We start from the raw sequence: 22,509 nt of genomic DNA, 5'->3' as shown, positions 1-22,509 counted from the left end.
GCGCGTCACCGTGCGACTCTCCCGGATAATCGAAAATGGGCAAAAAGGTGGGAGCTGATTGATGAAGCCACACCCACCTAGCGCGACGGCATTGTCGGCAATCCACCTGTCACTCAAGTGGCCACGCCCTTAATTATGCAGAACTTTAAGGCTTAATATAATTTAAACGGAAGAGTTATAAAAAAATTCACCCCCCTCACAGTTGTCATGAAGGGCAAAATTAGCAATATAGTCCAAAATCATTTTTTGAACCAGGCTGTAAACATGTTTTTTTGTGCTATAAAGTTGGGCATTTTAACATGGGGAGTCTATGGGACTGACTCCCTAGCGCGACGGCATTGTCGGCAATCCACCTGTCACTCAAGTGGCCACGCCCTTAATTATGCAGAACTTTAAGGCTTAATATAATTTAAACGGAAGAGTTATAAAAAAATTCACCCCCCTCACAGTTGTCATGAAGGGCAAAATTAGCAATATAGTCCAAAATCATTTTTTGAACCAGGCTGTAAACATGTTTTTTTGTGCTATAAAGTTGGGCATTTTAACATGGGGAGTCTATGGAACTGACTCTCTTCTGCAGCCAGCCTCAAGCGGCCAGTCGATGAACTGCATTTTTAGTCACTTCCTTATTGGCCTCACGAGAGAGAGCGGGAGGTTGCCGCTCGGTTAATACGCAATTCACGTGTTAACGCCCTTTTTTGGCCTTCCATATACAGCCTTCCATAATCTTTCGAGCGTGTAATGACGAGGAGGACTGTAACGTCAGCCTACAGTTGTATGTTCAGATTCGTTGTTAGCCTTAGAAAATTTTTAATCTGGTAACTCAAGTGAAAGGTATGATATTGTGTGTGAGATATTGACTTTGATTCATAGTATTCAAAATGGGGGGACGCATGTAAAGTTTGTGTGGGTTCCGGCTCATGTAGGTATGGTTGGTAATGAATTAGCAGACAAGTTTGCTAAACAGGCTTTGAAAGCAACAAATGTGTCTATTCAGTGTAAAATATCAAAATCAGAGGCTAAGTCAATGATTAAAAAACATGTTAAAAAGTTATGGAAAGATAAATGGGATAGGGGAGATAAAGGGAGGGGCTTTTACATTGTAAATCCTAAGGTTGGTCAGGGCCGTTTGATAATAAGATGTCGAAAAGAAGAGGCAATTTTTACAAGAATGAGAATAGGACACACTGGACTGAACAAAACATTGCAGCTGATAGGAAAGCATAATTCAGGAAATTGTGGGAGCTTTAATGTGCCAGAAACAGTTGAACATGTCTTTATGATTTGTAGGAAATTTAACAGAGAAAGGATTTTAATTAAAAGGAAAATAGAGGACAGTGGGGAAAGTTTTAGCTTTAGAAATATTTTGTCTAAGGCTTCCGATCATAAAGTAATAAAGTATATTTTTGAATTTTTAAAGAACACTGGACTCATTGATAGAAGGGAATTTAATTATGTTTAACAAAGGACATTTTTTTTTTTTTTTTTTGTAGTTTACAGGCTACATTATTTTCAAATTTGTAAACCATAGTGGTGATTGGGTACAATTTAATCTGGTGGGTGGCGGTGGTGCGCTAAATTAGTCCGCCTCCGCCGTTAAGCAACCAAAGAAGAAAGAAGAAGAACGTCAGCCTACAATCCTCTGAAGGACTGAAACCTTCAGTTTGAGAAACACCCTTTTATTTTGATCTGGCGATGTGGCGTCATAAGGATGCGTCGTGCTCCTCCATCTGTTTTAGAAAGGTACAGTGTGTTTTTTGCATTTACTGTTTTTAGCGATGCAGAACGAACTGTGTTAATAAATATAACATGATAATGCTTTATTCTGTTGCTTTATTATTCTTCTATTTATATTTAACACGAGTTAAAGCGCATCTACAAACGAGTAACAGAAGATGCGTCTAATTTCGCTCAGTTTATCGGTAGGCTAATCCGTTTTAAAAATACGGTTTCAGTCACTGGCGAGTCGTGATGGAGAAAGGGAGCTTTTAAAAACAGAACACTTTGATTCGCAGAATGATTCACTTGCTGTGTTCGAAATGTCACACACTGCTCAGTACACACTGCACACCGGTTAATGTTTATTTTATAGAATGCTGTGTGAAACGGTAAGTTATACAATAAGCAACAAATAATTTTTCATAGTAGTATGCTAGGGTGTTGTTACATGAAACTTAATATTACTTCAGCACTACAAATAAATGCTTCAACTTCTCTTGACAAAGCCTTGTTAATAAGGGTTCATACTAGTAAACCATGAACTCGTGTGATAAATGAACTACAGTTTGAACAGAACCAAATCAACACTGAGCTTTTTAACCAAACTATAATATTAGTTGATTTTTAGCACTTACACTAAGTGGAAATGGCTGTAGTTGTATTCAATGCACTGATGCAGGGCTGCCAAAGATTTCCCCTGGTGGGTGGGCTGGTACAGTTTTGTGAAAATATTTATTTATATATATATATATATATATTTATATATATATTAATTCAATACATTTCCAGGCATATTCAGGCTACATTTCTGTATTTAATATTTAGCTTGTTATTGTATCTATTCAGTGTTTCATCAAAAGTTGCAATGAAGTATAATACAGTCATTAGATTTTGTGTTGGAACGGAGTTTGCTGCCAATACAGTAAATAATGAAAATAAATGCCTTTCCAATCAGAGATGTGATGTGAAAAGGAGAGTTTCAATGAATTTGGCAAAAGGCAGATTGGAACTGGGCTTGTTTATGTTGAATGAAATAGCTTTGGGTATTCATGTACTATTGGAAGTTTCCTATTTAATTCACGTATTGAAGTGCTTTAATGTCAGAAAGAATCAAATGTAGCATCCCATTTGACTATCATAAACATTCATCGCGCTACACATAGTTTGCTGACAATTCTAGAGTTTCAGACAAATACATGCTTAATTCACTGTGTGTAAAACATACAATATGCATCAAATGATTGTTCTTATCTAGCCTATAAATACAGTACATTAGTGACAGGACAAAGGGATGTAGTTATTGTGAGAAAAGCAGCAATGATTGTCCTCTCCACCATGTTTATGAACCCAACCCAGAAACTGTTTCAGAATTTAGTAGTAATTTCCCTGTAGTAAATACGACTTGAGAGACAATCATGTCTAATTTCCGATTAGGAAACTCATTTACTTACGATAATTCTGATAGCACCACTAATATTAATGATAATCAGGTGTCTTTTGAATCTTTTGAATTTGCTTTAAGATTGAACAGACACTCCATTTAATTTTAAAGCTTTTGCATAATTGTAATAATTGTAATATTAATTTATATGCTATTAATATATTACTGCAATATTTAATATCTTAAAAAAAAAAAGTTTTCCTTAAAATTCTACAAACAACACCCGATAATGATACCGTGAAAGTTTATTTGAAATTTTAGCAAATTTATTGAAAATAAATCACATGTACATGAGTATTCACAGCCTTTGCTCAATACTTTGAAGTAGCGCTGAATGATTAAAAAAAAAAACACATGTGATTTAATGCGCATCTAATCATCGGTAAATCTCCATCACCTGCGCCCTTTCACATGGAACAGTATTTACTACACAGATCTGTTGTTCACTGACGGAGCCTTTCTTAAACTTTTTTCAGTCGGGGCACCTTTCAAAAGTGCATAATATCTCAAGGAACCCCAGTGTAAAATATAATTTAAAAACACTGCATAACCCAAATGTAAATGTCCGGTTTATTTAGACAGGACAGTAATGACCAGAGCATAATACGAAATGTAAATAACAATAATAATAACAACTTTATAGCAACTTTAAAAACACAGGTTTGCAAAGTAATTCACAAAATAATTAATCGGAGACATAAATGCCATAAAACCGTAAGAGGTGGACTGCCCAATACAAGAACCCAACAACAAATCCAGACCAGGAGAACTAAAATGAAGTGCAGGATGCAGTTAAAATAAAATAGTGTCTTCTCCCAGACTTAAGCGGATTTAATCATCATTTGTTCTTGACGGCTTTGTTGACTTTTCATTCTAACAAAATATTCAGGATCCTTGTCAGCAAGTGTTGATAGATGATTGGTGGTCAGGTGTCGTTTAAGTTTGCTCGGAACCATCCCTTGGTTTGACAGTTTCATCCCACATATTAGACACAAAGGGAGAGGGCATGTTGCATCCCCAGTACTGATGAAGCCAAATTTTAGTTTTTTGTCATTGTATGTTCTCTTTTTAGCCTTGTCTACCTTTGCGACCTTTGGTGCCGACTCAGAGCTGGTGGAGGAAGTAGTAGGCTGAGGCTCCATTTCACAGTAAAAACTGTCCGGTTCTTGTGGGGCTTTTCTTTTAAAAAAAAACGATCCATGCTGCTGTTGCTTGTTTCTTGCTCTTTGTGAAATCAAATGTATTTTCGCGGTTAAATTATAAAACAATGTAGCCTGCACAGTCACGCGACCCAGGCGGGGACGTCATGACAGTTACTGATGTGAGACGGATTTTTATATATATATGTATATATATTTATCTAAAATGAATTTACAATTTTATTAATCCGTTCATATGTTTAACCCTTTCAAACGTACGTTTAAAATATTCTCTCTGACCCCCCAGCGTGAGTTTTAATGTGTCACTTTATGGTTTCCATGGTGACGCGTTATTGCTTGTCATGTGACACACCGCAGCAACAACAGAGCTAAATGAATGATGATCTGCTTTTATCATTTTTCCTTTTTTATTCACAAATCTGTTAGATATGGCATGAAATATCTGATATTTCGATTGTCAAATATATGCAAGTGGAAGTGTTTTGTCGTTTAAACACCTTTATAACGATCGCGTTAGTTGAGCTGTATGCACGATGGGCGCCACCATCGCCGCCGCAGACGCAGTTCAGAGATTCGGATCTGTTGGATTTACAACACGTGAATTCATCCACTTCTCCCAAAATACATAAAAGTAAGTGGCAGGTGAACTGGGAAATGAATAGAGTAAACTTTAAAGTTACTTACACAATGTGTATCTGATATGAATAAAACTAATTATAATGGAAAGGATTATTATTGCCTCTTCCTTTGACATCAGTGTTTATTTTACAAACTCTAAATGTATTAGTTTTTTTGTACTTATATGTCTGAAACCTAAAATAAACATTATGTGGCTGAAAGCACCCACTTTGAGAAAGGCTGCACTGACTAGCTGCACAAAAACATGGTCATTTCGTGCATCCTGCTCTGCTCCATGTGAAAGCACGCAGGTAATGGAGATTTATAGCAGATTACAAAACTCGCTTTATTGGCAAGATGTGCATTAAATATTTTCAAAGCACCTTTGAGTCAGAGTATGATGCTACAAGCTTGGTACACATTTTTGGGAAGTTTCGCCCATTCTTCTTCACAGGACCTTTCTAGCTCCATCAGGCACAGCCATTTTCAGATCTATCCAGAGATGTTCAATCAGGTTCAAGTCTGGGCTCAGGCTGGCTGCGGTGCCTGCTTTCCTCCAGACATGACGCTTTTTGGCAAACTCTAGGCAGGCTGTCATGTGCTTCCATCTGGTCACTCTATCATACAGGCCTGATTGGTGGAGTGCTACAGAGAAGGTACTCCTCTCTCCACAGAGAAACACTGGAGCTCTGTCAGAGTGACCATCAGGTTCTTGCTCACCTCCCTGACTGAGGCTATGCTCCCCCGATCACTCAGTTTGGCCGGGCGGCCTGCTCTAGGAAGAGTCCTGGTGGTTTCCATACTTCTTCCATTTCTAGATGATGAAGACCACTGTGAACTTTGGGACCTTCAATGCTGTAGAAATGTTTCTGTACCCTTCCTAAGATTGGTGTCTTGGTTCAATCCTGTCTCAGAAGACTACAGACAATTCCTTGGATTTCATGGCTTGGTTTGTGCTCTGACCTTATATAGTGTGTGCATTTCAAATCACGCTCAGTCAACTGAATTTACCATATGTGGACTCCAATCAAGTTGTAGAACATCTCAAAAGATGATGGAAACATGATGCACCTGGGCTCATTTTGTCTTTCATTACATGAATACTTATGTACTTGAGTAATTTTTTAGTTTTTTATTTTTAATACATTTGCAAAGATTTCAAACAAACCTCTTTCACAGTGTTATGGGTTGATTTTAAAATTTTGAGGAAAATGTATAATCCGTTTTGGAATAACATGGCTGTAACATAGCAAAATGTGTAAAAAGTAAAGCAATGTGAATACTTTCTAGATGCACGGGTATGGTAGCATGCCATTTTGAACAAAAAAAAGAGCCAAATCTTGCATTTTGTTTTCATATCTTTGCTTTATTCTTTTGAGAGGTGACCTAAATATTTGCGGCTTGGAAACAGATGGGAAATTGACAGGCTTGTGCTGCAGTACTCTGGTTGTTTCACCCTCCAGGTCTTTGAGCCAGTCACGTGACTGAAAGCCATAAATATATACTGGATACTGCAGGAATCGTATGAGTAGTGTGATTATATGAAATTTCAAACACAGCAACTTTCAATGAAGTGCTTGAATCTCCGCACTCCACAAGAACAACAAACGTGTAATGACTTGAAAACCAATTGTTTTAACTGAAGTTTAATATTAAATATAATAAAAATGTCACTGACCAGTGCACTGATTACTGAGCTAGGGAGCTGATTGAGACACACCCTGAAATTTAGTTTAATGTATATTTCTTTTTGTTAATTATTCTCATCTCAAACAGAACAAAGCCCCTGCTGAAGCAATAAAGATCCATGTGACACGCTATTATAAAGATGGCATTTATTAAAGAGGAGAGTGAAGACATGAAGATAGAAGCATTCAGAGTCAAACAAGAAGATTTTGAGGAACAAACAGGTTGGTTTTCATTCTCAAAGCTGAACTCACTCATTTGATCCTTTTAAAAATGTCCAGCTCTACAGAAATTAATGATATTAAAAATGTATTTTATTTGGAAAATGGTTTTACAAACACAATTCCAAAAAAGTTGGGACACTGTACAAATTGTGAGTAAAAACAGAATCCAATGATGTGGAAGTTTCAAATTCCAATATTTTATTTACAATACAACATAGAAAAACGTTTCATTTTAAGGGAAAAATAAGTTGATTTTAAATTTCATGGCATCAACACATCTCAAAAAAGCTGGAACAAGGCCATGTTTGCCACTGTTTGACATCCCCTCTTCTTTTTATAACAGTCTGCAAACCTCTGGGGACTGAGGAGACAAGTTGCTCAAGTTTAGGAATAGGAATGTTGTCCCATTCTTGTCTAATACAGGCTTCTAGTTGCTCAACTGTTTTATCACATCTTTCTCTTTATGATGCACCAAATGTTTTCTATGGGTGAAAGATCTGGACTGCAGGCTGGTCATTTCAGTACCCGGATCCTTCTTCTACACAGCCATGATGTTGTAATTGATGCAGTATGTGGTCTGGCATTGCCATGTTGGAAAATGAAAGTTCTTCCCTGAAAGAGATGACGTCTGGATGGGAGCATATGTTGTTCTAGAACTTGGATATACCTTTCAGCATTGATGGTGCCTTTCCAGATGTATAAGATGCCCATGCCACACGCACTCATGCAACCCCATACCATCAAAGATGCAGGCTTCTGAACTGAGCGCCGATAACAATTGGACCTATTTTGACCTATAGAGTTTAAGCTGGCAACGGCGAATGGCACGGTGGATTGTGTTCACAGACAATGTTTTCTGGAAGTATACCTGAGCCCATGTTGTGATTTCCATTACAGTATCATTCCCGTATGTGATGCAGTGCCATCTAAGGGCCTGAAGATCACGGGCATCCAGTATGGTTTTCCGGCTTTGACCCTTACGCATAGAGATTTTTCCAGATTCTCTGAATCTTTGGATGATATTATGCACTGTAGATGATAACAACTTCAAAATCTTTGCAATTTTTCTCTGAGAAACTCCTTTCTGATATTGCTCCACTATTTTTCTCTGCAGCATTGGGGGAATTGGTGATCCTCTGCTCATCTTGACTTCTGAGAGACACTGCCACTCTGAGAGGCTCTTTTTATACCCAATCATGTTGCCAATTGACCTAATAAGTTGCAAATTGGTCCTCTAGCTGTTCCTTCTATGTATATTTAACTTTTCCGGCCTCTTATTGCTGCCTGTCCCAACTTTTTTGGAATGTGTAGCTCTCATGAAATCCAAAATGAGTTAAAATTTGGCATGACATTTCAAAATGTCTCACTTTTAACATTTGATAAGTTATCTATATTCTATTGTGAATAAAATATAAATTGAGATTTGTAAATTATTCCATTCCTTTTTTACTCACAATTTGTACAGTGTCCCAACATTTTTGGAATCGAGTTTGTATTTTTTGGTTCATTATTTTTTAAACATTATTGGTTATTATTTTTATTGTTTATTTTATTAAATAATCGATGCACCCCTAATATCAATGATACACTACATTAACTGGTTAGGTTGTTCAGTGTTGTGATGTTAAAATATAAACTGGCATATCATATAAACCGAAGTATCATCAGCATAAATGATAATGTCCCTCAGGGGGAATATGTACAAGGAGAAAAAGCTGAACACCTAATATTGAGCCTTGTGGCACTCCATACTTTGTGTTTAAAACACAGAGTGACAGTGGTCGGATAAACTATGCTAATTCTTGTGCACTAATGTCAACGTAAGAGTTTTTCCCCAATCTTTGCATGTCTGTAACTCAAGAAGTATTAAAAATATCTCAATATCCATTTGGATTATTGGTCTAAATAAACTTTTCCTTTGGCATCTACATTTGTAAGGTCATGTCTTGTCTATTTCCAGAGATATTGGGATCTCAAAAACCAAATGTGGGTCAATTCGCATTTAGCGGATACTTTTTTTACAGGAATACCTGAACCACAAATAATTTTAAAACTAGAGATGTATTTTTTTTTTTTCATTCTATAAAAATAATTTTATTGAACATACATAAGTGGTGAAAACATTATTTCCAAAGTTTGCGTGGCTATTTTAAATACACAGGACACCATCAAATTTGGCTTTTTCTTTTAGTCATCACTTTTAGCATTCTTTTAGTGCTGTTCCAGCGTGCTTCGGCCTGCACGCCTGTTGCTACTTCGCCACGATCAGAAGAAACGCAACCTAGTCTAGTTAAATTTCAGTTCTTTTACTTTAGTTTCTTTTCTTTTCCATTGAGAGTTTCGTGTTCTGAGTTGTTTTATAATACTGTGTCTCCGAGTCTGACCTCGAGTGCCCATCTGAAACAACAACCATTCCACAACTCTGCCTCTTCAGACAATGGCCATTCACAGATTTCCCAATATGTGATTTCAACGACTACTGAACACTTGCCAACCAGCAACCTCAGATAAAACCCTTTTCAATGACAACAAAGGGAACCCCCTTTACACAGGCAACGCAAATAATGTACCTCCAGACTCTGATCTGTACTGGTGTATCTAATATAATTTTAACCTCATTTAGGATCTCAATGTGAGGGTTAATTAAGTGATTGATGTTTGTTCATGTCTATGCAATTATACGTATTGCTGTAATCATGTCTCCCAATTTTCTTTGAAACTGATTAAAATACAGAATCTTCTGAATAAACTATGGACAGAAAATCTATGCTTCTGGCAATTCAAGTTGAAAGGCAATTTCAGAGTATTTATGGTAGACACATTGTTCAAATTCAATATCAGATGCAACTGTTTTGATAGAAGAAAAAAATACATTTGTACTTTCAACATTATTTGTTCTCCAAACATTTCTATCTACTTACATTGATACAGGTATCAACTGTATGATATGTTCATCACACTTAATATTTCAACCATTGAAAATTGTTCAAATGTATCCAATGGTGCTGCATTGTGATCCACATATCTCTGGGACTGTACCATAGAACCTTACCAAAAGAAAAGCTTTAGAATATAAATATTAAAATTATGTTTGTATAGCTTTAATACTTTGAGTTACAGCCACACAAACTTTAAAAATACAGAGTTTTCACCAATCAGACAGTTAGGTATGTTCGATGCAATTATTTTGACGGAATGAAATATAGATACATCTCTAATTTTAACATTATTTGTTGTTCAGGTCTTCCTGTATCAGAAAAAGTATCAGATAAAGTATCAAAAAAGTATCAGATAAATGCAAATTGACCCACATTTGGTTTTTGACCTGTGAAAATGTGTACAATTTAACATTTCATTCATGGAGCCATATTAAGATTCATATATCTCTGGAAATAGTCAAGACAGGGCCTTAAAAATGTAGACAAAAAAGTAAAAGTTTATTTAGAACCACAAACCAAAAGGATGTTGAGATCTAGTTAATTCTTCTTGAGTTACAGGCATGCAAACTTTGGGGGAGAAAATGTGAAAGTGCTTTTTCAAATTTTTTATAGTGTCCCCTTTGACGCATCATGCATCAAGAATTGCTAAATACAACAGATTTTACCAATGGACCTACAGATCTCTGTGTAAAAATAAACCAATGATGCTGCCATCCTTCTAAAGTCATTTTTATGTAATTGTAATTTGGCTATAAATCTCAAGTGAAAATTGCCTTCTTGACCTCCCTTTGAAAAACTGGATTACTCTGTAAATGTACATCCATGACATTTAATATTTTGGATTTAATTTCTATACATGTTTACCTTTCTTTAGAAAAAATCTTAGAAGAATCAAAAATTTGAGCCGGGGAAGTTAAAATTAGTTTGATTTGATACGGAATGACCCTAATGCATTTTATAGTGAAAAATGGGAATGAAAGTTGAGCATGGGTTTTATTATTGTAAACCATGGTCACAGTGCCACCAACTGGCAAAACATTATTTTACTCACTTAAATGCATGGGCCCCCCATTTGTTACAATGGCCCTGTAGTACTTGAGCCCATCATCTCTGCTTACAGCTAAGTTGTAGATTTTGATGCCTTAAATGTCTAAATATTTTGATGTCCATTGCTTTATACCATTAAACTGGGCTTAAAATGTATTTGTCTTTTTTTTATTTAGACCTGATGGCGGTGAAAGAGGACAGTCAAGATCCCAATGAAACAGATGTGAAAGATTTGCATGAAAAACAAGATTTCTTTACTGGAGAAATCTCTTTTTGTTGTTCAAAGACTGAAAAGACGTCCTCTCAAAAAAGTGCTCAGAAGACTGGAACTCTGAGTCATTTAACTTGCCAACAGTGTGGAAAGAGTGTAAAATCAAGAGAAAACCTTAACATTCATTTGAGAACTCACACTGGAGAGAAGCCTTTTATCTGCCACCAGTGTGGAAAGAGCTTCCCACGAAAAGATAATCTTAGGATTCACATGAGAACTCACACTGGAGAGAAGCCATTTGTATGTGGTCAATGCGGAAAGTGTTTCCCACATAAAGCAACTTTTTATACTCACAGGAGAATTCACACTGGAGAGAAGCCTTACACCTGCCAACTGTGTGGCAAAACTGTGAATCGAAAAGGAAATCTTACGGCTCACATGAGAGTTCACACTGGAGAGAAGCCTTTTGCATGTGATCAGTGTGGAAAGAGTTTCGTACGTAGGGAAGGCCTTAGTAAGCACATGGAGATTCACTCAAGTGAGAGCTGTTTTATTTGCCCTCAGTGTGGAAGTGTATTCACAGACAAGAAACTCTTTGAGAGCCATTTAATAACTCACATGGGACAGGAGCCTTTTATGTGTCATCACTGTGGAAAGACTTTCACGAAAAAAGCAAATCTCAAGACGCACATGAAAATTCACACTGGAGAGAAGCCTTTCACATGTGAACAGTGTGGAAAGAGTTTCAGACAGAAAACAACCCTTTATACCCACATGAGAGTTCACACCACAGAGAGACCTATTCGAGTATGTTTAGTCTAAGTTTACAGTAATTCCACAAACAGCGCTGCACAGGCCTTCTCTGACTCTCATTGAGTCGTGTAGCAGTGGCATGCTGTCCGTGGCCTGCGTCACACTCATCTGATTCACACAAGGCTGTGTGACGAGCTCTAATATTCTGAGTCGCACACAAATGTTACTGAAAACTAATGCGTGCGACTGAATGTTTTTTTAGGTGCACCAGTGCGACTGACCAGAGCATATTTGTGTTAACGCTGAGGCGTGCTTTATAGGTTTCTAAGTGTATTTGCAGTGTTGAGAAATGTATCACAGACATAAACAAAGTAGACATAATGTAAATAAGAGATTCATCGTGCAGTTTAAAGAGCTTGATGGACTATAATGGAACTTTGTGAGATTGCGATGAACTAAGGAGTGACAGATTTAATGATTATAAAGGGAGTTTGTAAATGTGATATTGATTTAATAGGCTACGACAGTTCAATAAACAATAAGTTAATATTAAGTGATTTTATATCTGACTGTTGCCAGTTTTTGCTTTTTCGTCAACGAAAATATTTTGAAACAGTCAAGTCATCTTTATTTATATAGTGCTTTAAACAAAAAAGATTGTGCAAAGCAACTGAACAACATTAATTAGGAAAACAGTGTGTCAATAATGCAAAATGACAGTTAAGGGCAGTTCATCATTGAATTCAGAGATGTCATCATCTCAGTTAAGTTGAGGACGAGGACGTCTTTGTGCTGTCTAAGAGGTTAAATAGTATCTGTGTGTAACCCCTCTCTCCCGGGTCCTCACCGCAACACCTCACAATCGCTCTTGGGCCTTGAACCCAGGTATCCAGCATGCGAGGCGGACGCACTAACATGGAGTCTAAATGGCTGAGCGTCTGTCACTAGTGCGTCTCTTGAGATCTGGGGGTGAGGTTTACCAGCACAGTACCTACTCGCTGGCATCCGTTACTCTCACACCCCAAATCTAAACCTCACTCCCATCTGGGTCACGGCACCAAATGAGACAGATCTTGTCACTTTTGTAACTGGATCTGGTCTCTCTCCCATATTCTGCTTTGTGATTTGACCAATTCATTCACACATCCTTCGTGCACTCAGAAGAACAGGAGTCAATGGGCTCAATTTCCCAATAAATGCAAGAACACATAATTTTGTTGATCTGTATTTACTGAAAAGTGAAATAAAATATCCTCTCAGTGGTGTTTCGCTGCAGACATTACACATCAACAGCACGCATTCCCCATAACAACAGCGGTTACACAACAACAGCCTATAACCAATAAAAAAACGCAACACACGACCACATTTCTTATGAAACATGAGTCAATAATTAAAACAAAAGCAATAATAAACACAAAAATATATATATAAACATACCTGAAAAGTGAAATAAAATATCCTCTCAGTGGTGTTTTGCTGCAGACATTAAACATCTAAATAAAATATAAAATAAAATTAACAACCTCGTGGCCTTGCTAACGAGAGCACTATCAGACGGAAGTTCACAAAATGCCATAACTAATCAAATATATGTTCGTTGGATTAAATGGTTTAAGCCATTAGCATTAGCTAAACCAAATCACAAAATTCTTGAAATTGCTAATCATTTTGCGCTATAATCACACTAATATTGCATGAATTTATGTTCCAACAGCGCGCATTGCCCGTAGCAACTGCTGTGTTATGCTATTTTCCATCAAACCATGCATTTTTGTCTGCAGCTCCCAAACAAACCACATGAGGGAACTATTTTAACATGAAATGAATAACTACTGCTGAATTCAGTAGGATTCACAATAAAACTAAATACAATTCTAACTCTGTTACATGTGCAATCATTCAAGAAGTCCTCACTGCAGCCTGTATCACAATGACATGGATCAGATCCAATACGTACTGGACGTTGTCACGCGCATGCGCTGTGGTGTGTTTCGGTGACATAGACGCATGTGCACAACCGATCTATGGATTATAATGCGCATACGTTGGTCTTGAGTGACACGCATGCTCAATATTGTATTAAGATGATGTTCTATCCTCTATATTAGTAGTACCGATTAATAGTAATAAGTAATTATTTACATTTATTTTAAGATCTATAATATTTACAGTTTCTCTACACACATGCAAAATAGTTGTCTAGACAACATTTTAAATCCCATTATTTTAGATAATTATTTGAGATTTTTTAAACTTAAATTTGATGGATTAATATCATAGTGTCACCTCAAGTATAATTTTTTTTTTATGCGTCTATATAGAACATTATAAAATAAAGCCATTTTATTCAGGTCATATTTGCTGTCTCTTATTTTAATCCTAAAAAGATACAATACAATAAAGTCTGTATACAACTTAAAATACCAGTACACATTCATGGAGAAAATGCAAAAATATTAACAGTACCAAGAAAAAAATTAAATAAACAATTTCAACAGTGATCTGAACATAAGATTCCTCTTAATTTGCTGTTCAGTGTCTGCAGGACATGTAAATACATTTATAAAAAAATTTAAAATAACCTAAAAATGTAAGTTCAATATACAAACCCAGAACTCAGATCAAGCTGCTGTTACAAAAGTGACCATTTATATTTAACTTTATAAATTGTTGTCCTTGGGGCTATAGTGAATACCGTCAAAGATGAAGCAGTTTGCTGAGCAGTAACCTTCAAAGTCTTTGGTTGAGTAAAATGCAGTTTCTTTCCTTCCTTCTCCAATATAGCCATGCAGGAAGTCTTTAAATAAGTCAGCAAAGGCAACTGGTCGCTTTATATGGCACTTGGTACATCTCCATGTAGTCACTGGACTATGCACTCCAGTTGACAATGCTTATTGTAAGAAAGAGAATCAAAGCTATAAAAAGTTCTGAGCAAAGCTTATAATGCATTATAATGCAAAAAATCACCACAAAACACCAAATACTGTTTTGTAGCAGATTCCAGATGTTTTTGAGTGCCGCACTGTTGAGAAATGCCCACACACTCCAGACACCGGTCAAATGGATTCGTTTTATTTTGTGTATTTAACTATTAAATGGATACAGAACAAAATAAAAAAAAAAATAATAATTTTGGCATAAAGTAGTATATTAGAGCTTAAAGCACCACCAAAAGGAAAAGTATTAAAACTTTTTATTATAGTGTCATGATGAGGAAAAAAAAATTAACTTCAGGTTCCTTAAAGATTTAAAGGGACTTTGATACTAGCAAAGTCATTTGTAGGCTTTGAGGATGAGGGCGTTCTGGTGCTGGCTAAGAGGTTAAAGTAACTCAATATATGTTCCTTTCAAAGCATGTGTACAAGATGAGGACTTTACACCTTTGGTAATTTTGGATTTGGATTCGAAGTAAATAATTTGTAATTAAGCTCCAGTATGTGATATGTAGTTATAATGTTAAAGATTTGGTATACAAATTCACACACAGCCAAAGGCAGTGTGCCAGTGCTTGGTGGGTGTCACCTCTAGGGAGCTCCGAGATAGAGGGCTGCATTGGGATTGAGTCCCGCCGGGTCCTGCGGGACCCAACGCAAATATCGTGGGAGCGGGCGGTTTGAATTTTGCTGTGGGCTGGCATGGGCGGCTAAAAAAAACACCGCGGGATAGAGAGGTTGCCTAGCGACATGATGGAGAAGATGTCAATAGATGATGTAGAAAAGAACCTAATGTTATTTATTAGAGTTTTTTGAGCACAGCCCCTCGTTGCCATTTGTTAATTAGGTCAAGAGGCGTGATGATGCCAGTGTTGTTGAGCAGGCTGCCTAAGTTTGAATGTTTTTATTCTTATTTGTATTTTTCAAACAGAATACCTGCGACATTTGGCTAACAATTGTAAAACTGTTTTCATGTAGCCTAGTTTATCATATTATGTATGTATTTTTTTTTTGCAAAGCAGTCTATTTTTAAGTGCAAAGTTTTTGATAAAAACACAATTATATTTGAATGTAGGCTATTGTGTGTTTTATCTTTTTTTTTTTTTAAATGCAGGCCAGGGAAACGAAACGAACAACCCCATGAATCTCTTTAATAATATCAATACAAATACGTGTTTTTTTTTCCCCTGCGGGACGGGAGAAGACACAAAATCAACGCATCTCTATTATTGTGCAGAAATAAATTGTCAGAGTTTTGCGGGAGCGGGCGGGAGTGGACATACATATTGCGGGAGCGGGCGGGAGTGTAACACATACGTTGCGGGAGCGGGCGGTAATGGTCAGAAATTCGGCGGGAGCGGGAGAGAGCGGGATGAAGAAAACTGTCCCGCGCAGGGTTCTACTCCGAGATCCCCCGTCGATTAGCCTGGGTCTGCAATATCCCCAGTTACCAGGTGCAGCCGCGAGGAGGCCCGACAGGATCTTGGTGATGGAGAGGCTTTGTCCAGCGGCAGTGAGCTGTAAGATAGAGGGATGCACACAGATAGCCATGCACCTCTCTAACTACTACTACTGCACTGTACTCATCACAGCACCCTGTGGGCTGTGCCCACACACACACACCTCACTATTTACATAATAACTAACACAACTAATATAGACAAGCTGGAACACTGTCAATCTAAGAACAAGAACTGATTTTAACCTGTGTTAAGTGTCCTACAGGTAATCGTGCTCATGAAGAGCAGGCACACAGTTGCCAGGTGCAGACACCGCTGCAGCTAAATTGTCCCGCACGTTCTCTCCTGCGCTGGCTTCAGTGTTGCAGGGTTTCAGGTGGGCCATCGTCATCCTCCGCAGCTTCTGGATCAACTATCTCACCATTACTAAGACAGAAGTTGTGGAGCACCGTGCAGCATGCAATGACATATGGCACAAAAGCAGGGCTGACTTCCAGTGCCTTGAAAAAAATGGAACGCCAGCGTGTTTTCAGCATCACGAAGGCCCTCTCCACGATGTTCCGTGCACGAGAATGCTTCCTGTTGTAGCGAGCCTGTACAGCATTCTGTGTATGGCGTCATGCAAGGCAAGGATACCCACCATCTCCAAGGATGCATTTTCCTGCAGGTGGAAACAGGCGGCCAGTGTACACCGGGCTGTTCTTCAGTGCACAGACCCAGGATACCCCACAAAAGTGTGGAGGAACTTACCCTGGTGGTCAGTGATGGCCTGCAGCTGTACAGAATTAAAGAGCTACCGGTTAAAGTAGCACTGCACATCACTTGCTGGTGGTTTGATGCGGATGTGACAGCCATCTATAGCACCAGCTACTACTCTGAAAGCTACAGACCCTGCCAGCTGGCCAAAACCTGCCCCCCCACCGCCTCCAGGTCATCCGCACTGGGGAAAGCGATGAGCTGCCTCAAAATCCAGATGACTGCCTTGCTCATTCTGTGCACAATATCGTGCACAGTAGACTTCGGGATGTCAAAGGCGAGTGACACTACCCGGTGTATGGTAGATATGATGCTGCATGGGCCAGCCAGTAAAGGAACACCAGCACCCCAACGTCCTTTTCCCAGCCATGGTCACATTCAGGTTTCACTGCAGCAATCAAGGATTGGATGGACTGCCGTGAAAGTCGGAGTTTTGGGCAGAGGTCAGCTCCATCTTCAAAATACAGCCGAAGAATTGGCACAGCAGCATTCAGGTGGCAGTAGATTGTAGGGCTCACAATCTGTAAGCATGTATATAGTTTTATTTTAGAATACAACTTAACCCTACTCCCACACCTAAACATACCCATTTTATAGACCATATTAAAATGATAAAACGTAATGGACAGAAAGATAGTTTGAGCCACTTATCCCACCCCTAAACCTAACCATAACCATTTCTTAAAACTACTTAGGCTACAATTATAAAGAAAATCAACAGACAGACAAGTATAATCACAATAATTTATTTATGGTTCCTAAAAAAAAAAAAGACCTAAAAGTCGCAGAGGAGGGACCAGCAACAGTTTTTCCATTTCTGAAAGCAGCAGCAGCAACAGCTCTTCCATTCCCGAAAGCAGCAGAGCAGGGCTCATTCTTTCTGGTAGAGAGCAGGAGCATCAAGAGACCGTTGGCTCTGAGATTCTTTCTGAAGTAGAAGGTCTGCACATTCAGCAATATTCTAAATGGGCCTTTTCATCATGTCTTTAAATGCAATTGGGCAAAATTGTTCTCATTGTATATTTACCATTCTTTACCAGTCTTTCTCTCTGTCCCTCTGTCTGAAGTCTGTCTGACATCTACCTGTATAACTGTCTGTCTATCTATGATGGGTGTTTGATTTCAGCGAACGCTGGCAACGTGAATAATATTCATGAACCTAGCAGCTCATCAATAATTTATCTAATATTTTAAGTTCAGTTAGAATGATAAATATGAATTCATATATGGTTATCAAGTTTTAGTTCAATTACTAACATTTTAACTTATCCTAACTTATATTTTCAGATTGGAAAATTAAGAGTGATGAACACCAGGCAGCATACCGTTTTCGAAGAAATTTATTGCATGGTGCTGAAGAACCGGACACCCCTTAAGGTTACATTAGATCTAACTAGCAGTATGCAAGACAGAGATAAACAGTTTCTGTCATTCTACAAGTCAAACCGAACTGACTGGGCATCCCCATTTTCGATCAACCTTAAAGGTTTGGTTAAAACGTTATCTTTTTCATTAAACATAAAATTGTTATTTAAATACTATTTGTATGTATGAAGAAAGCTCTTTATTGTGTCAGGTGATGCTGCAATTGGGGAGGGTGTAACCCGTTATTACTTTGCTTATGTCGAGAATACAAAACGGCTTCAATTTAAACATTGGTAAGTGTTTTTTATTTACTTGTGCAATTGAGAAGGTTTTGTCACTTGGTACCATCGTCCTCACAAGTTCTTCTGGACAGTGATCTTTTTAGGGTCATTGGTCAAATGATTGGCCACTCGTTCATTCATGGAGGGCCACTCTTGACAGGGCTGAGCACATCCATGTTCAACCTACTTCTAGGAAATGACGAGCCAGCCATCATAGACATGAAAGACTGCTCAGACCAAGATATAATAGATGAAATTAAATTAAATTAAATTTTGGTATGTTTTAGTTTACCTCAGGGGCATCCAAGATGTAGATGTCTTTGTTTCAATTGATATTTTTACATCAAACTGTTCTTGTCTGTCAGTCATATAATGCAGGTCTATGGTCACCACCTAAAAGAGCATGTACAGAGTCCAAATTAAACAATTCCCCAGCGGTTTGTGTGAGAAAACTAACAGTATTTATATCTTTTTCACCTCTACACTATCCGGCACTTGTGCAGACTAAGCCAGAACGCCCACACACGTCACACACCAGGAAGCACGCGCGCCCTCAGATCACTTGGACGTGGCTATGTACAAGAAGTAAAAACTATATAAATACTGTTTATTTTCTCACACAAACCGCTCATTTCGTGTCTTAGGCCATCAATGTGTACTAACGATGGGGAATTGTTTAATTTGGACTTCACTGTGCATGCTCTTTGAGGTGGTGACCATAGACCTGCATTATATGACTGACAGACAAGAACGGTTTGACCTAAAATATCAAAATTGAAACTACTGCGGAAACAAAGACACCTACATCTTGGATGCCCTTGAGGTAAGCTAAAACATACCAAAATTTTATTTCAAAGTGACCTATCCCTTTAAGTCATCACAATGCTTTTTATTTTGCAATTTAACTGACAACAATATTTAATGTCAAAAATTAGCTTGTTTTTTCATAGCTTGAAGAGTCACAGAATCTTACAGATGTGGAACGATACAAAGTGAATGATCTAGCTTTTAGCTGGGACTTGCCACCATTAACTACAGAAAATCGGAAGTGGCTTGCAGAAACCATTCTTCAACATGCGGTATTCAGTATTGTGATGCATTTGTGTGAAACGGAATGTTGCTTGTTTGCAGTCACATGATTCTAGGGGTGTAACAATACCCTAATTTCACGATTTGATACATTGCAGTCACATGATTCTAGGGGTGTAACAATACCCTAATTTCACGATTTGATACATATCATGATACTGAACTCACAAAACGATATTATTGTGATACTCCCAAGACATATGATAAAAGGTTAACAAAAAATGTACTGTTGATTAAAATGCTAACATTACATAAGCCACAAATAAGTCCGTTCTTACAATATTGTGTCTGATTCTTAAGGTTATTGGTCGTAGAGAGAAGCAGGTGAAACAGATCAAACAGGGTCTGAAGGACACTGGGGTCCTTCTCATGGTAAAGGAACGCCCTTCTCTCATCACAGTGCTGTTCCCAAGAGCTGTTGACAAAATCATCCTTCCTGAAGTAATGGATTAATAATGATTTTGAAAACATGCAATCTTTAACCAAACTTTTCATTTTTCCAAAGCATTTATGCCATTTCTTTGTACATAGATGGTTTTAGAAAGAGTTATATGGCCAATGCTGCAGAATGAGGACGAGGAGGAGGATGAAGACGAGGATGAACAAGAGGTTCCTCTGGAGTTGAAATGCCAGATGGCATCGTACCTCAGGATGTACATTGAAAATGGCAAGGGTCTTGTTACCACACATTCATTTCAGACGTCAGTTGGCTCATTGCACAACTTTGTAAATTGTGAACCTACTTTTTCTTTTTTCTTTTTACAGCGACAGCATTGGATATTGAGCAGCTTGTTACATTTTGGGTGGCTTGGGCAATCCTCCCACAACATCTCTATGTGGAGGTGTCTGACTCCATTAAAATGCCCACTGCATTCACATGCACAGAGACAATAAAACTGCCTTCTCACTACACTAATTATATGGACTTTCAGGCGGACATAAAAGCAGCAGTGTCCACAATTGAAAGTGGATTTTGATTAATTTAATCATATGGTGATTTTCTGGGCTTTTTAAATGAAGAGGCCAGTCTCCAACTGTTAGCCGGTATGCTTCCCTGCCATTAAACTTTTAATTGACTTTTGACTTTAATTGACTTTGACTTTTAAGTGCAAGTGAATTCGTGGAGCTGTTGGTGAGTAGTTAGAAAGCAAATGTGTTAGACAGTTTTATTGTTTTTTTTTTTTTTATTGGCAACACTTGAACACCTGACATTCGAATTTAGCAGTCACAGTTTTGTCTGTTCGTTGTTTGGAAATTTGCAAAGTTAATACTCAATGTTTAAACTTGTGTCTTATTTGAGCTATGCTATATAGACTCAGACCTTTATGCTTGTAGTATTTAACATTTGTCATATGGTATTTCTTTAAAAGGCATGCTCTTTTTATGCACTTTTTGCAGAAAGTTGACTTTCTCATGCTTTGTGCTATGCATATCTTATAATTTTTATTTCTCTTATAGTACAATAGTCTACACTCATTTTCCTTTAAATAGACGAGTGCCTTTTACCTTGCTTACAAATCGATACAAAAAAGTGATTTCAGTTGATATGTTGACAACAATTGCTTGTTCAACTTAAAAATGAATGAAAGAGTTGTATATCATTAAATAAATGAATGAAAGGCAAAATGTGTTGTCATCTATTTTAATTTCAAGTTGAAAATGTTTGTTTACATAACTTGACTTGTGTTGACTGGACTAGTAAATGATGGTTAATTCCACTCTAATGGGAAGTTACTTTAACCAAAACAAAAAAAAATACATATTGTCAAGTTGACGATAAAAAATTTAAAGCAGCGGGGTAACAAAGTTTTAAGTTGACTCAACAAATTGTTTTGTTTTTTTACAGTGTACATTAAGGTTTTATGTTATATCTAATGTTAAATTAATGTTTATTACATTTTTAAAATGCAATGTGTGTTAATTACCATGATCGTGTTTAATGTTTGTGCGAATGACACTGCCGTAAGCTATTAACTTTTAGAAGAGCTGCTTGTGATAAGCTCTGATCATGTGACGCATCACTGCTGTGATGGTTGTTGGTGTATTATAATCGTACAAAACAGATATTAATACTTCAATAGGCCGGTAAATTAACATTATATCAGATAAGGAAATACGGTTTATTGGGCTACTGTTCGGTCTGTAAACCGATAACATTGCTGCTGTATTTTTGATGGTAAAGTTCTGGCAACCACAGCTGCAGGCTTTTTTTACCGTAAAAATTACAGATTATTTTTTTCCAGAGCCTAGCCTAAGTAGCCTAAGCTTAAGCCTAACCTTAATCCATATTTTCCACCATCCGATCTTGATCTCTTCCATGTCAAAGCCCTGCCCAGGCTAGGTTGATTGAAATGCATCCTTTGATGTAACATTTGCGATGTAGGTTTGAGCATTTGATTTGCCATTTGCGATGTCCGTTTGAGCATTTGATTTGCCTTTTGCGATGTGCTTTGATCATTTGATTTATAATTTGAGAATCTGATTCATGATTTGAGCATTTTATATTCAATTATGACAGGTTTATACTGGGTTGATGATGAAAATTAAAAATCAAATCCGAATGAGGAAATGAAATGTGTTTTGAGCATTTGATTTTTAATTTGTGCAGCCATTTTGAGAGTTGGATGTATTATTTAATATTTTGACCATTTGATTTATCATTTGAACAGTTGTTTTGAGACTTTGATTTATTATTTGATCTTTTTAAGAATTTTCATTTTAATTTTAATTATGTTAGGAAAAAACTTCCATAGTCTACCGCAGGTAGACTTGAAGTTATTTGGAGTTAATTAAATAATTTAAGCTATTTTAAACTGATGTTGAC

At 37.4% G+C, this 22,509-nt stretch overlaps 1 protein-coding gene across 3 annotated transcripts; it reads left to right on the top strand.

The window, feature by feature from the left end:
• The first annotated feature begins 1,565 nt into the window (after positions 1-1,565).
• LOC113092858 (gastrula zinc finger protein XlCGF8.2DB-like) lies at positions 1,566-13,006 on the top strand. Of its 3 annotated transcripts, none has more exons than XM_026258630.1 (3): positions 1,574-1,743; positions 6,715-6,848; positions 11,011-13,006. In XM_026258630.1, the coding sequence occupies exons 2-3, from the start codon at positions 6,767-6,769 to the stop codon at positions 11,865-11,867; spliced, it is 939 nt and encodes a 312-aa protein (XP_026114415.1). In that variant the 5' UTR covers positions 1,574-1,743; positions 6,715-6,766; the 3' UTR covers positions 11,868-13,006. The 3 variants fall into 3 exon arrangements, with proteins under 3 accessions (XP_026114417.1, XP_026114415.1, XP_026114416.1); XM_026258631.1 differs by lacking the exon at positions 1,574-1,743 and adding an exon at positions 1,793-1,922; XM_026258632.1 differs by lacking the exon at positions 6,715-6,848 and having other exon boundaries at positions 1,566-1,743.
• The last annotated feature ends 9,503 nt before the right edge of the window (positions 13,007-22,509 follow it).

The sequence above is a fragment of the Carassius auratus genome, unplaced genomic scaffold (genome assembly GCF_003368295.1).
Source record: "Carassius auratus strain Wakin unplaced genomic scaffold, ASM336829v1 scaf_tig00214720, whole genome shotgun sequence".
Taxonomy (NCBI): domain Eukaryota; kingdom Metazoa; phylum Chordata; class Actinopteri; order Cypriniformes; family Cyprinidae; genus Carassius; species Carassius auratus.
The sequence above is the reverse complement of the archived record's forward strand: the minus strand, read 5'-3'. Positions and strand labels throughout refer to the sequence as shown.